This window comes from Mobula birostris, chromosome 24 (assembly GCF_030028105.1).
Source record: "Mobula birostris isolate sMobBir1 chromosome 24, sMobBir1.hap1, whole genome shotgun sequence".
Taxonomy (NCBI): Eukaryota; Metazoa; Chordata; class Chondrichthyes; order Myliobatiformes; family Myliobatidae; genus Mobula; species Mobula birostris.
In genome coordinates, this window is record NC_092393.1 from 33899529 (window position 1) to 33915814 (window position 16286).

At 39.2% G+C, this 16286-nt stretch overlaps 1 protein-coding gene across 5 annotated transcripts in view; it reads left to right on the top strand.

Moving 5' to 3' along the window:
- LOC140187179 (netrin-1) overlaps nucleotides 1-16286 on the top strand; it is a 204273-nt gene that overhangs the window by 87237 nt on the left and 100750 nt on the right. For all 5 annotated transcript variants that reach the window (XM_072242225.1, XM_072242226.1, XM_072242223.1 and 2 more), the window contains one exon: nucleotides 9906-10094. In XM_072242225.1, coding sequence (XP_072098326.1) covers nucleotides 9906-10094 — 189 coding nt within the window. The remainder of the gene's footprint in view (nucleotides 1-9905; nucleotides 10095-16286) is intronic.

Below are 16286 nucleotides of genomic sequence, written 5' to 3' on the forward strand. Positions count from 1 at the left end.
AAATTCAGTTGCTTCCAACATTATGAACAAGTGTTGACTGGAATCAGATTACTCTCTGTTACAATTACACGGTTGCACGGGAGAATTAAAAACTGAGCACAGCTAAATGCATCTCTAGCATAATGTAGCTGCAAGACAAAGAAGTTCGATAATGGCCTTGGCCTTGAATGAAATGCAGTCTGATTTGATTACAGCTTAGGTTACTGTTGTATTGTTACAGTTCATGTAACTTTTTAACAAATAGGTCTGCACACCACAAAGACTATGATTGAAATCTTGAGAAAAAGCTGACAATCTTGTTGCTTTTACCTTGTGTCTCCAAAGACTCTAACATAAATCAGTTCCATCAGGTGGAGCCTTACACCTCCAGAGATAATTGAACCCATTCACAATACAATAGTGTATTTGACAGCAGCTCGGTGACATAAAAGCAGCAATAGGTGGATTTGATTTTAATCATTCAAAGCTTACAGCTGCTTTGAAATTGACAGTTGGATCTTGTGCTTGCTAAGCATAGCATCATACATGTAGGGCTTTTTTAGAAATGACCCAGTAGCTAATTATGCACTGTGGAAACAAAATTACCTTTTGGATCAAGTCTGTGACCTTGGCGAATGACAGTCTGTTAGTGGAAATACAAGATTTATGGTAATCTGCTGAAAACCATTTCAATCCATATCGACTTGCTTGTGCAACTGAGGCTACGTCCACACTAGACTGGATAATTCTGAAAACGCCGGTTTCGAGTAAAAACGATAGGCATCCACACCAACACAAGGAAATCTGCAGGTGCTGGAATTTCAAGCACACACATAAAAGTTGCTGGTGAACGCAGCAGGCCAGGCAGCTTCTCTAGGAAGAGGTACAGTCGATGTTTCAGGCTGAGACCCTTCATCAGGCGTCCACACCAGGCGTTTTTGAAAATATCTCCGTCCACGCTAGAATGGATATTTGGGCGAATCTCCTCCTACTGGGCATGTGCAGTACACACAGAAAACAAGCGAAGAGGAAACGGTATACCAGGTGCGCGTTTGTCCAGTTACAGACTAGAAACACTTAAAAGGAATTACTGTTGGCTCTGGCGCAGGAGGACTTAAAACTAAAAAAAACAATTTTTTTTGTATTAATTGTGATTAGAACAAATTAGAAAGGTAAACACAAGAGACTTTGCAAGTGCTGGAAAACTTGAGCAACACACAAAATGTTGAAGAACTCGGGCATCTTTCATGGAGGGGAATACATAGTCAACATTTTGGGCCGAGACTGCAAATGAAGGGAGGAAAAGCCAGAATAAGAAGGTGGAGGGGAGGAGAAGGAATGCAAACTGGGAGGTGAAACCAGGTAAGGTGGGAGAAGAGGGAAATGAAGAAAGAAGCTGGGAGGTGTCAGGCAGAAGAGGTAAACAGCTGAAGAAGAAGGAATCTGATAGGAGAGGGCAGTGGACCATGGAAGAAGGAGAAAGAGGAAGGCACCAGAGGGTAGTGATGGGCAGATGAGGAGAAAAGAAGGGATGAGAGGCGAGCCAGAATGGGGAATAGAAACAGGGAAAAGGTAGTAGGGAGATAAATTACTGGAAATTGAAGAAATCAATGTTCATGCTATCAGATTGGAGGCTACCCAGGTGGTCATCAACCTGAGTGTGGCCTCATCATAGCAGTAGAGGAAGTCCTAGACTGACATCGAAATGGGAATGGGAAGCCGAACTGAAATGGGTGGCCACTGGGAAATTCCACCTGTGATGGACAAAGTGAAGGTGCCCAATGAAGTGGCCACCCAGTCTATGTCAGATCTCTTTTTCCATACCCCTTTTTGGTTCCCCACTCACCACTTTTGTTCTCTCACCTGAAATCACCTCCCTCTGGTTACCCTCCTCCTCCCTTTTCTTCCATGGTCCACCATATTCCCCTATTAGGTTCCTTCTCCAGTCCTATCACTGGCTTCTCACTTCATCCTCTCCCCCTTCACCCAGCCACCCACTTTCTCTCTCACTTAATTCACCCACCACCTGCCGGCTTGCACTCCTTCCCTTCCCCCACTTCTTCCCTCTACCTTTCCAGTTCTGATGAAGGGTCTCAGCCTGAAATGTTGACACTTTCTTCCCCTCCATAGATGCTGCCTAACTTGCTGAATTCATCCAGCATGTTGCGTGTGTTGAGTTGGAAGATAGTTCTTTCTTTCATTCATTCCTTCCTTTACCAATTGGTAGCGGAATCCTTGCGGTTGCGAAGAGCTTATTTCTGACCTCTGGGTGTCATAATCCAGATTGGGGTCCCTTTAAATTTACTTTGTTTATGTTATGATTTGGACTGTTGACTCCCTGTGTCCCTTCGGTTCCCTGTTTTCCCGTGTCCCTTGGACTTGGTGATTGGAGGCAATTTACTCTCGGCTGAACCGGCGGTTTATAGTCTCCGGCTTTCAGCCGTTCGGCGCGAGAGCGTTTGCGAAGTCACCAAAGGTACTGCGAGCGAATGTCATCTGACTGGAGCAAGCCTGGTCTCCTCCCAGACCAAGTACCAAGTCCTGGCCCTGGCGGCTCCAAGTCTCAAGTCAAGTCCTGGCCCTGGCAGTCTGTGATTCCGAGTCCTAGCCCAGACCCTTAGTCCCAGCCTAGTCCAAGGCCTGAGTCCTTGTCCAGTACACTATTCCTGCTTCTGCTGTGCTCTCCTTGTATCAAGCAATAAACTCAATTAAGTTAACCTCACAAGATGTGTCTTGCATTTGGGTCCACCCTTGCTCCCAACGCCCCCCTTTGTGACACTGAGGTAGTGGACTTTAGCCGGAAGGTAGCAGGAAGATTAATATTGTATGTGGTGGCCCTAAGCTGGTGAGGGGGAAGTTTGACTGTGCTCTGCTTCTGATCACCATTCACTTGTGCATGCACATGTGACAGCTTTTGAAGTTCAAGTTCAGTTTATCGTCCTTCAAACGTACACATATATACCACCAAATAAAACAACGTACCACCACACCGAGGTGCATGACTCGCTGCCTATAACTCACACACATAACACATAAATAATATTACCACAAAAAAAGTTAACAAATAATAAGGTGCATATATGATACAGGTTAAAAAAAATAAACAGTGCAACGCTACTGGTGCTTCATAGGTGATGAGACCTGGGTGGTGGCAAGAAGTTCGGTAGTCTTATGCCTGGAGGTCGTGAAGCTGTTCTCCATCCTAACAGTTCTTGTCCTAATGCTACCGCATCTCCTGCCTGATGGTAGGGCATCGAAGAGATTGTTGGATGGATGGGAGGGATCACCAACAAAGCTAAGCACAGCATTCCTGATTAATATCACCGATGGATGGAAAAGAGACCCTGATGATCCTCTCAGCAATCCATAAGACATAGGAGCAGAATTAGGCCATTTGGCCCATCAGGTCTGCTCCGCCATTCAATCATAGCTAATCTTTTCGCCCCTCCTCTGCCCCACTCGCCAGCCTTCTCCCCGTAACCTTTGATGCCATGACCAATCCACGTCCAGTCCTTGCAATCCTTTGTAGGGACCTGTGGTTAGATGCCTTGCAAATCCCGTACCAGACTGTGGTGCAGCTCGTCAGGACACTCTCGATGATACTCCTGTAAAAATTGGTTCAAATGGGGAGGGGAAGCTTTAAGATTTGCAAGATTAATTCCATGACAGAATAAACTTTTATTTCCTTAAGAAAACTTGACTGTGGAATACTGGGGTGACAGGGCAGTATAGTGACATGGCAGAAGTCACTTACTCAGGCAATAATCTATAATCAGCTACAATGAAGTTACACAAAGTTCGCCATTATTGTTACTGTTTGTGGGATGGTTGTTCTTCTAGTTTTGCTCTTAATAATTTCTGTTTGTTGTATTTTGTGTCTGATAAGCTGCTCTGTTGCTCAATGTCATACACAGATAATTAGATGCATTTAATACGTGTGCATAAGCAGCAGTGAGTAAGTTTAAAAGCAAAAGCATCTCAGAAGGGAACGACGAGACAAAAAAAACTGATCTCGGTAAATAGGAGAATCCAACATGGTTTCAACACTGAAGTTTGATAATTTTCATAGGAGTAAGTTCAAAGTGAAATTTAGGGATCTCCATTATTACAGAGCAGATAGCAATTCCAATTTAACAGGAAAATATTATCTCTTAAATCTCTGTATATTTTACAAGTTTTACCAGTCAATTAATTGAAAAATTTGCTAGGATATTTAGTTATAATCAAAGCAATGTACTCTGCCTTCCAAAATTACTTTACTGAAATCAAGTGATTGTATTTAGAGTTAAAGTGCAAATGCTAATTTACAGTGTTGCATATACTAACAAGGAGTGAATATCCAGGGAAATTTTTGAGTCTTGTTGAGAAAATTAATGTAGGTTTCTTTATGCAGTTTGGTGCAACTGTTAGAGATAGGATCAGTGAAGGTAGGAATAGACTTCCTCTTTTGTTGCCAGCACTAAATATCTGCAAGTGTACTACCAATTGGTGTTCTCAATTAGATACATCAATTCCATAAGGAAATCAAGTGTAACTGACAACAAATATTCACACACACACACACACACACACACACACACACACACACACACACACAGAACACTCCCGATCAAAGTTCAATTTCCTCCCTTAATTTTAATGTCAATGCTACAATATTTCATTTAGTTCTTTTAAAATTAAGATGGTGAAATCTGTGTGACCTATGACAGGGAATGATTATTTATGCCTCTTTATAATGACTGGCCTGCAGGAAATTCTCAGTTTCTATTGAAGAAGCTGTTGTGCCAATGTTTTACAAATTGCAAGCAGCCAAGAAAGGACCTGTGGGTACTACTTCTTCAAGGTAATTAAAGAGGATCCAGAGCTGGCTGATAGCTTAACTTGCAGGCTACTGTAGAAAAGGAACCAGGAGAAAGGAAAGACATAATTGGATTACTTTCAAAGAACAGGAACTGACTACTTAAATCAAATTCGTCTAGATTTGTCTTGAACGACATATCAGACAAGCCACAAACAAGGTATTATTTAAAAATTTCAAAGCATAAATATGGATCTTAATATAGTGCATTCTGGTATACTTATAGATTCAAGTGTTTATTTCCTATTTCAAATACTGGTTAATAATATTAAACCAAGGTACCAGAAAACATCAAAATCCTGATTACCTGCATCAATAGTAATTTCCATTTCTATTTTCATGCTCTGCATTTTCCACATGGTTACTCACTATTCTCAACAGTTCATTTTTGTCCATACAGATGTGTATGTAATAATCCTGCAAGTACTCCGCAGGCTCTATCCTTCAGACACTGTAAACAGGCGGGAAGAAATTTGAACAATTTTGTTTTATAAATCATGCATGTCATTGAAGGAACTTTGTGTTGTCTGCAATTCAAGCATATAACGTCTATGTCTTTACAGTTCTCACATAATATGGCACTGAGTGATTTAGAAAACATGAAATTAACAACTGTGCATTATCAGAATAAGGCAGGGCTCAGAACAGCACTGGGAATGATTCCCCCATTTATATCAAGCAGAAATTACCGAAAAACTATGATTATGGTTTTAGTAAAACAGTTGTTGTACAGTATCACAGACGCTCATTTCTCTGATTTATTTGAGATAGGGATTCAATGATCCAGGAGCTAAAGCTCTGGAGGCGTGTTTTTAAAGCCTGGTTAATAAAATTCAATTAATTATTATGGAGGAATAAAGTTTTTATCTCAGAGTGGTGACCATAAAAATTTTGGATTGTTGGAGAAAGCAGTGGATTTACTAATATCTGCTGCTCTTGGTATGACTCCAGATTCATAGCTAAATGTAACTGTCCTCTGAAATGGTTTAGGAAACCATTTGGATCAAAGGTATTTAGGCATGGCTACAAGAACTGCTTTTATTAGCAAAGCCCAAGACCTGTGGATAGGGTTTGGGGGCTTAATGGGACCACCTTCCTGAATCTGAGCTGTTCCATTCAGCTTTGCTTCTGATGACCACATAACATACACCCAGTGGCCACTTTATTAGGTACACCTGTACATCTGCTTGTTAATGCAAATATCTAATTAGCCAATCAGGTGGTAGCAACTCAATGCATAAAAGCATGTAGACATGGTTAATAGGGTCCATTGTTGTTCAGACTAAACATCAGAATAGGGAAGAAATGTGATCTCAGTGACTTTGTCGTGGAATGATTGTTGGTTCCAGGTGGGGGGTGGTTTCAGTATCTCAGAAACTGCTGATCTCCTTGTAATTTCACACACGAAACAGTCTCCAGAGTTTACAGAGAATGGTGCAAAAAGCAAAATATCCAGTGAGCAGCAGTTCTGTGGTGAAAATGCCTGATTAATGAGAGAGATCAAAGGAGAATAGCCAGACTGGTTCAAGCTGACAGGAAGGCAACAGTAACTCAAATAACCACACTCGTTACAACACTGCAGTGCAGAAGAGCATCTCTGAATGCACAACATGTTGAACCTTGAAGTGGATGGGCTACAGCAGCAGAAGACCACAAACATGCTCTCAGTGGCCACTTTATTAGGTACAGGACTTCAAAATTAACTCCAATGACAATGAACTTTTAAAATAATAAGCAATAATCTGTTTAGTACTTTCTGAATCCATTTGTTCTTTAATTTCTGAAGCTGATTATAGTTATAGCTGTGATCTAACTGAACTGATCTTAAGTTGTTCAGAAGAGTTTTGATAACAAGACTAGAAAATGTGCCTGTCCTCTATTGTAAAAGTAGGCAGGCTGCTGCTTGTAGGTACTGGTTCTGTCATAGCTTCATTTAAGCTGAAAGCATTATTGAAAAGTATTGCTTTAAGGTGGGATCCTTCCAGAATATTGGACAGATGAGTTAGAATGATTACTTTTGCTAAAGTCTAACCTGTCAGTCTGTAAGTTGTCAGAGATTTCACAATTTTCATTTTCAGTACCTGTCAGTTGTGTTTGGGAACTCAAACAACTTTTTGGGTGAGAACTGAGCAGACTCATAAATTCATAAACTGAGGCATAGAATAAAAAATTATACTAAGGGCCTTTCCACTCTTGTTTGGCAAGCCTATACAGACAAAGCTGTTGATCATACAACTCTGTAGATAATGTGGTAACAATCTTATATCCAGTCACCCTTTAACAGCTGATCCTAAATACACTATAATGTCACATAATAATCACTGTTATTATATGTTCCAGCCTTATTAGAAACCAGATTACCATTCACTAATGCAGAGTTGCATCATTCAATTTTGTTCACAAAACAACAAAGCATGTAATATTCGAGAACTCAAAAGTTTTTAGAATAGTTAATCTCACTTCATTTTAAATTTGTCCCAGCAGTCTACAGCCCTTTAAAACAAAGGCATGACATCAAAGTGTTAAACAGACTGTTTTTGCTTTTCATTCCCTTTCTGTCATTGGATTGCCCTGTCATGGGCTCACATCCAGATATCCTGAAATTGCCAAATTTTAAGTGCGTCCAGTCCACAACCTAACATAAAATAAAGCTTCAAGCGACTAGAAGCATGTCTTCATTCTGTTTCTCCTATTGGTAATTGCAGTGTCATACCATAGAGATTTATTGTTTTAATTCAAGAATCTCCTGGAAAGGACAACACCTTGCATTTCTTTAGTGCCTCTTGAGTGATGCAGAAGACATTTCAGCCTTTCTGGCACACACTTACATTAGTTCAGCACTAAGAACGTTACATCTCTCCACAGTTTCATGAACTGCTACAACTCTGCCATTCTCTACCATTCACCCGTTCACTGGTGCTAATTTACAGTGAGCAATTAACTGAGCAACCTGAGGAAATACTCGAAAGAAACCCATAATGTCACAGGGAAACTACACACAAACAGTGATGGAGGTTAGTATTTCACTCAGACAACAGTTACCCGAATCTCTTTAAGTGGGATATCTGAAAGAAGAAAAGAGTGGTAGAGAGGTGGAAAGGAATAGAGGTCGGAGTTTTGGATCATGGTAGTTTATGACAGAGAGATGAAAATCAAAGGTAGGGATGGGAAAGGCTGCTCAAATACCTGGAACAGTGCTACCAATGGCAACGTCCTCAAGACAGGACTCCCCCTTTCCCTCCCTCGATGCTGTCGGAGGATGGTTTAATTGATGCAGTTTGTGGGTGATGGACTCTAGTTCACACATGATGTGGTTTTATAGTTTTTCTGGTCACTCCAGTTTTTTTGTTGCTACTTCAGGCAGTTTTGAATCAGGGTAGCCAAGCACTGAACTGAACTGAATGTGCCTTTTGATTTAATGCTTTATATAATCTGCTTTTACTTATTTTTGTTGCTGTTTGTGCGATTTCTTTTTTCTTGCGTGTGGGGGAAGGGGTTGATTATTTTTCTTTGAATGGGTTCCGTGGTATTTCTTTGTTTTGTGGCTGTCCGTTGGGAAGACAAATCTCAAGAGTTGTACTTTAAATCTTTGGATAGAAGTAGAGTAAGGTAGGAGCTAAAGAAAGTCTGTGGGCATTGAGTCGTGGGTGAATCTGATTTGGTATAAGTTAGGACAAGGACAGCAAAGTTTTGGGTGAGCTTAAAGTCAAGGTTACAATGGGTGTCTAGCAAAAGAGCATTAAATTGGTAAAGTAGTCAACAGGAGTTGAGAAATGTATTGATGAATGTCTTGGCAGCAGATAAGCTGAGACAGGAATAGAGATGGCTGGTGGTGTGTGGGGGAAGTAGGCACCTTTACTGTTGATGAGGATATAGACAGATCTCCCATGAAAGCTGCATGAAACATTTTCCCATGTTACACTTTAATTCATAATGAAAAATGTACTTTCTAAATGCTCAGACATTTGATCATATGGATTGTGAATCTTAATATGCTATACACATTTCAGTTTTCAATTATTTCAGCATGGTCACTCGACAAAGATACGAACAAGATCATCTAAGGACTTGGTGCTTAACTAGGAATGATCTCACTTGTGTTAGACAAGGTGTTTATTGAGGATGATACTTAAGGAAGCCAGGGTCAGCTTCATTAATGATCCCAACATTGAGAGTACTTACTGAAAAGTTCATTCCTCAGAACGCAAACATGAGGAAATCTGCAGATGCTGGAATTTCAAGCAACACACATAAAAGTTGCTGGTGAACACAGCAGGCCAGGCAGCATCTATTGGAAGAGGTACAGTCGACATTTCGGGCCGAGACCCTTCGTCAGGACTAACTGAAAGAAGGACTAGTAAGAGATTTGAGGGGGGGAGGGGGAGACCCAAAATGAACCTCTGGTCTTCCCCCCCCCCCCCTTTTCTTTCTCCCTGGGCCTCCTGTCCCATGATCCTCTCATATCCCTTTTGCCAATCACCTGTCCGGCTCTTGGCTCCATCCCTCCCCCTCCTGTCTTCTCCTCTCATTTCAGATCTCCTCCTCCCCCTCCCACTTTCAAATCTCTTACTAGCTCTTCTTTCAGTTAGTCCTGATGAAGGGTCTCAGCCTGAAACGTCGACTATACCTCTTCCAATAGATGCTGCCTGGCCTGATGTGTTCACCATTCCTCAGAAGTTTATTTCAGCTTAGAATAGGGCAAACCTATCAATTTAAGAGGAATATGAAACGTTTTTTAAAACGTGCAAGAAACAAAACAAATATTGCAGTGATATACCAATTAAATCAGAAAAAAGTATCATTACTAGTATATTTAACCTGCTATAATTATATATTTAGTACACATAACAACTTCTGTAAGCATTTCAATTATAACACTGTGGCTTATATAACTTCACTGAAGCTGACACTATAATTTTGCTCATTAATTACAGGTATTGAGTCACACGTTCAATGCATTGCAGTTGTAGGGATTCTGTGCAAAGTGAGGGTCAGTAGCAAGATTGCAGAGTATTGATTCGATTATTTGTTATTTCATTTCCATTGATTGATATTTCCTGCCTTTCAGCTTGTAACTGCAATCTGCATGCCCGTCGGTGCCGTTTCAACATGGAGCTCTTCAAACTTTCTGGTCGGAAGAGTGGAGGAGTCTGCCTGAACTGCCGTCACAACACAGCAGGGCGCCACTGCCACTACTGCAAGGAAGGTTACTATCGTGACATGACAAAGCCCATCACTCATAGAAAGGCGTGCAAAGGTATGTGAGAAGAGCCTGGGCTCTCACCTGGCAAAAGGATTATTTTTCTTTTGTCTGCCATCATAGTGGACTTCCGCTGGTGGAAGCTCCCTTGTTTGCAGAAACTTTAGCCCATCATTTTGGCACAGAGAGCTTTTGAGGAGAAGTTCTTTTGGAACACGTGTGACAGGACAAGGAAAATAAACAAAAGCTGACAACAGAGAAGGACAAAGGTGTGAGAGGATTCTTAGCTTTAGTCTTATGATTGAGAAGGACTGGCAGATCAAAACATTCACACAACACAGGTGTGTACACCAGCAAACACACAGAAGTTACATTCAGCAGGATCAACCCCAGCACAAAGAAAGCCTCACACACACTGCTCAAAGCCGCATTTTAATCTCTTAACAAACTGCTTTAACACCTCTGAAAACAATGTCAGGTCTTTGAAATGACTCCTCATGCCTTGCCTTTTGTGAAGCTCTTTTAGTTCTTTCCAAAGATAAACAAGGGATTTGAGTATTATTTTGCTGTCCTTTATTTAATGCTTCTATTTGGAGGGAATGCTCAAAGGTATATTGAAAAACACCTCGTTTTTACATTGCTGATTAATCAGGACTATATAGTAATTACATCTATTTGTCGAAAAGTGACAAACAAAGCAAGTTTCTCGACCCACCATCACTTCCTGCCAATTGTACAATTCCAATGATAAAACTCAGTGTTTAGAAATGATTAGTTCTTTATCTGAATTTTATTGAAAGGAAAATGACTAAAGTAAACTAAAATCTGAATAAAGATAAATTGTCCAGGTTTTTTAATAGTAACTTGGTTGACACAAAATCTATACTTTAGCACTTTCATTGATGGGTTTCAGTTTCTTCAATCATTTAAAAAAAGTATTTGAAACTAGTTAAGCCACAATGAAGCATTTTCCAGTAATTTTCACTCATGCTTTTGAAAGAGAATGGGAATTAATGTTGTGAAAAGATGCCACTGATTAAATAATGTAAATAGTACTCCTGCATTATTCTTGTTAAAAGTTTCAATTGATGTACGTTCAAATATAACCTTTCTCTAGCATAATATTGTTCCCTGAACAAGTTTAGAATGTTAAAAATAGTTTCCAACTGCCAAGGTACAATAAGCAATAATGAGAAATGACCTTCCATTTACTTACTCAAATCACTGAATGTTAAAGATCGAGTTGTTATGTAAGCTTGGGAATTTTAATTTTGTGCACATGAAGGCTATTAATATAAATGTACTTAATATAATCAGTGTTGTGGTAAGTAAACAAATATAACAGACAAATTAAATATATTTGGGAGACTACTGCAACAGCATCTAAATAGAGTTCTCTAAAGGAATCATATCAAATAGCGCAGATATCAATAATCTGGACATATTTTAAGATCTTAAAATATAAAGAAACTTAATTTGAAGTTTGTCATGTCAGAAATACAAATATAGTCATTTCTATTTGTGAAAGCTTAATTATCACTATACTTAAAACCCAAAATTACAAACTAGTGCTAAATTAATAGCTCTTTAACTATCAACTCCCGTTCATTATTTAACCTAACTATCCACAGATTTATTTGACTTTTGAGAAAACTTCCCATTGCCAATAAAAGCAAAAGTGGTATCAGAATACCTGTATGGAATAATTTTCCACAATTGTGTAACATTTCCTAGTAAAGTAGCAGGCTTAGATTCTGAACGATGCAATAATTACTACCTTCAGCTCTAAATCAGATCGTAAAACAAAAAGAATTTAAAAATTCTTATTAATGTTATGGCTGTGAGATTGTAGGGAGTGTGCCTCACACAGGTGTACCACTAACTCTATAGTTTACATTTGTAAATCTTTTTTTTAAAACTACAGACACCATGGCTCACGTTACTCAAAACATTCCTGGATCTTTTTCCAGTCACAAAGAATGTTAAAAATTGTTAATGCCTTTGAGAAGCACATTCTAACACTGCAGAATGTGATTGACTCTTCACAAATAGTTGTATCCACGGAAAATGTACAATTTATATCTTGAAGATCTTAATTTTGCTAATTCAATGATTTGCATAATGTGCACTAAATTAAAATTCAGTAAAAACATAAGCTATTAGTACGATTCCTCAGCATTCAGACTTGTATAATTAATATAAAATGCATAAAAGCATGTTTCAACATCAAAACCATTTAAGTGAAGGTTTATGTGATGGAATTTTATCATTATTCACTTTTAAGTATAACATTATGAGTAGAATCACAAATTGCAATTTCACTATTTAGACTGTGCATATTTATACTGTATATAGCAACAATCAACCGTTTAAAGTTTTGCATGAACCAAAGAGGATGTTAATGGAAAGCTTTAGCTATTGTTTGATGGATATGTGTTTCAGAACAAAATGATGAATCATAATGACAATTTGATTTACAACAGTTGTTTCACCCATCACTTCCATTTCTTATTACTCATGTTCACCATATAAGCGTTTAACATTACCAGGAAAAACTAAGAAATCCTAACAACTCATTAACTTTGAATTTGTTATAGATTTACATTGTTCTATCATATTGTGTTCATCATCGTTTCACATTGTCATGTGCTTTGTCATCAATCCGCTAAGTAAGGAAAATTGATTTGAGCTATTTGAACTAAAGTTATGCAGCATCTAACAGTCACTTGCATCTGTGGACTACTAAATATGCTGTATAACCGTTTAAAAAAAGACTTGATTCTTTCACCCATTCCACTTGCATTTTAATTTGATTATCTAGTTTAAATCTTAACACATGATTCAAAACATTTTCTGTTTTCTGGAATCTGATATTAACCATGGCATTTTCTTTATTTGTGCATTGTCTATCTAACATTATCATTTCCATTTTTCTGCAAGATCAGTACCCAGCCTCCCCTGATCTGTGGTCCTATCTTTGGTTCTTGTGGTGCATTGAGTTTGCTTATTTTGTTTGGGATGACAGTAGATAAGCTGCAAATGTCCAGTTGCTGAGACTCTGTTTTCTCTCAGGACTGAATCTAGAACTAATGGACTCAGTTTCAGAATAAGGGATCACCCATCTGAAGTGAAGAAGAGGATGAATTTCTTTTTTTCATAGATTTCTGAATGTTTGGCATTCTTTGCCACAAAGGAGGCTAGAGGTGGAGTCACTGAAAATATTTTAGGGTCAAACAAATACATTTCTGTACCATGGGTTAGTCAAAGATTGTGGGGAGTGGGTAGGAAAGCGGAGTTTAGGCAAAAATCACATCAGTCATAACTATCTATGGGGGAAAGGGACAGACCAGAGAGGTCATATTACGTCAAGGTGTCAAGTGATTCTCACATTTCAGGGGAGGACATTTTAAGGCTTTGGAAACCACTGCAGATAACCATAACCACAATTTCTGACCAAGGTAGAAAAGCAAGCAACGTTCCCTCTAATTTTTTTCACAGCTGCGTGGATCAACCATTGCTCTGAGCAGGAAATTTTTACACAGCCTGAAAACTGCAGGAAACTTAATTTTTTTTTTGTCATATGCATGCTATGAATAATTAGAATGAAAATTGAAAAATCACATACTTTTGATTTTATTTATTAATTGAAGTGTATAATTAAAGGGTACCACAAAGAAAATCTTTCAAACTTCATAAGCTTTTTCTGATCTGTCTTTATTATAAATCCGTTGTCTGTAAACACTGTGCAGATTAATTTCGGATCCAGGTGAAAGATTCATCTTAATCCTCATTAGATCAACCAAATATTCAAGCTTCTTTTCTGTTTCTGGGTTTACATTTGATTGAATTCAAAATATTGAATCCACATTTGCAGTCAGCCCTAGAAGCTTGGAATGAGACCATAAGATATAGAAGCAGAATTAGGCCATTTCATCATGACTGATCCATTTTCTTTTCAGCCCCAGTCTCCTGCCTTCTTCCCATGACCCATCATGTCCTGACTAATCAAGAACCTATCAACCTCTGCCTTAAGTATACCCAATGACTTGGCCAGTACCAACAAATCCCACAGATTCCCCACCCTATGGCTAAAGAAATTCCACCTCATCTCCATTCCAAATGAACTTCCTATTCTGAGGCTGTGTCCTCTGGTCTTAGACTCCTCTACCACAGGTAACATCCTCTCCATATCCATTATATTGATGCTTTTCAACATTCGATAGGTTTTAATGAGATCCCTTCTCACTTTTCTGAATTCCAGTGAGCAGACCCAGAGCCACCAAACATTATGACAAGCCTATTAATCCCAGAATCATTTCTGTGAACCTCCTTTGAAACCTCTCCAAGTTTAGCACATCCTTTCTTAGATAAGGGGCCCCAAACTGCTCACAATGCTCCATGTGAGGTCTCACCAGTGTCTTATTCTAGTCCTTTCAAAATGAATGCTATTATTGCATTTGTCTTCCTCACCACCGACTCAACCTGCAAATTAACCTTTAGGGAATCCTGCTCGAGGATTGCTAGTCCCTTCGCACCTCAGATTTTTGAGTTTTCTCTCCATTTACAAAATAGTCTACCCTTTTAGCTCTTCTACCAAAGTGCATGACCATGCTCTTCCCAACACTCTATTCCATCTGCATTTCTTTGCCCGCTCTCCTAATCTAAATTCTTCTGTACCCTCTCCGCTTCCTCAACACTACCTGCCCATCCACCTATCTTCATATCATCCACCAACTTGGCCACAAAGACATCAATTCCATCATCCAAATCATTGACATAAAACATAAAATAAGCAGCCCAACACAGACTGCTGTGGAGCACCACTAGTCACTGGCAGCCAACTAGAAATGGCTCCCTTTATTCCCACTCTTTATCTCTTGCAAATCAACCAATGCTCTATCCATGCTAGTAAGTTCCCTGTAATACAATGGACTCTTAACTTGTTAAGCAGCCTTACATGTTGCACTTTGACAAAGGCCTTCTGAAAATCCAAGTGCACAACTCCCACCAATTCTCCTTTGTCTGTACTGCTTGTTATTTCTTCAAAGAATATCAACAGATTTGACAGACAAGACTTTCACTTAAAGAAACCATGCTGACTTTGGCCTATTTTATCATGTGCATCCAAGTACCCGAAACCACATCCTTAACAATTGACTTCAACATCTTCCTAACCAACAAGGTCAGGCTAACTCGCCTGTAATTTCCTCTCTTCTGCCTCTTTCCCTTCTTGAAGAGTGAAGTGACAATTGCAATTTTCCGATTTTCCAGAGTCATTCCAGAATCTAGTGATTCTCGAAAGATCATTACTAATACCTCCACAATCTCTTCAGCCACTTCTTTTAGAACCGTGGGTTGTAGACCATCTGATCCAGGTGACTTAACTACCTTCAGAAAGTTCAGTTTCACAAGCACTTTCTCCCTAGTAATGGCAACCACTCACTTCTGCCCCCCAGACATTGTCATATCTCCAGCATATTTCCAGTGTCTTCCACAGTGAAGACTGATGCAAAATACATTCAGTTTGTCCGCATTTCCTTGTCCTCCATTATTACCTCTTCAGCATCATTTTCCAATGGTCCGACATCTATTCTTGCCTCTCTTTTATACTTCATATATCCAAAGAATTTTTTTGAGATCCTCTTTAATATTATTAGTTAGCTTACCTATGTATTACATTTTTTCCATCTTTAAGACTTTTTTAGTTGCCTTCTGTTGGTTTTTAAAAGCCTCCCAATCCTCTAACTTCCCACTGATATTTCCTCTATTAAATGACATCTCTGTGACTTTTTTGTTGGTTTTGAGTTCTCTTGTCATCCTGCTTTTAGAATACTTGTTCTTTGGGGTGTATCTATCCCGTGCTTTCCAAATAACTCCCATAAACTGCAGCCATTGGTGCTCTGCCATCATCCCTGTTAGTGTTCCCTTCTAATCAATTTTAGCCGGTTCCTCTCATATGCCTCTGTAATTCCCTTTACTCCACTGTAATACTGATACAGCTGACTTTAGCTTCTCCTTCTCAAATTTCATGGTTAATTTTATTATATTATGATCACTTACCACTAAGTGTTCCTTTACCTTAAGCTCTCTAATCAACTCTGGTTCATCGCACAACACCAAATCTAGAATAGCTGATCTCCTAGTGGGCAAACCTGCAAACTGCTCTTAAAAGCCATCTTGTAGGGGGAAATTCTACAGTTTCCTCCTCTTGGGATCTAGCACCAACCTAATTTTCCCAATCTACCTGCG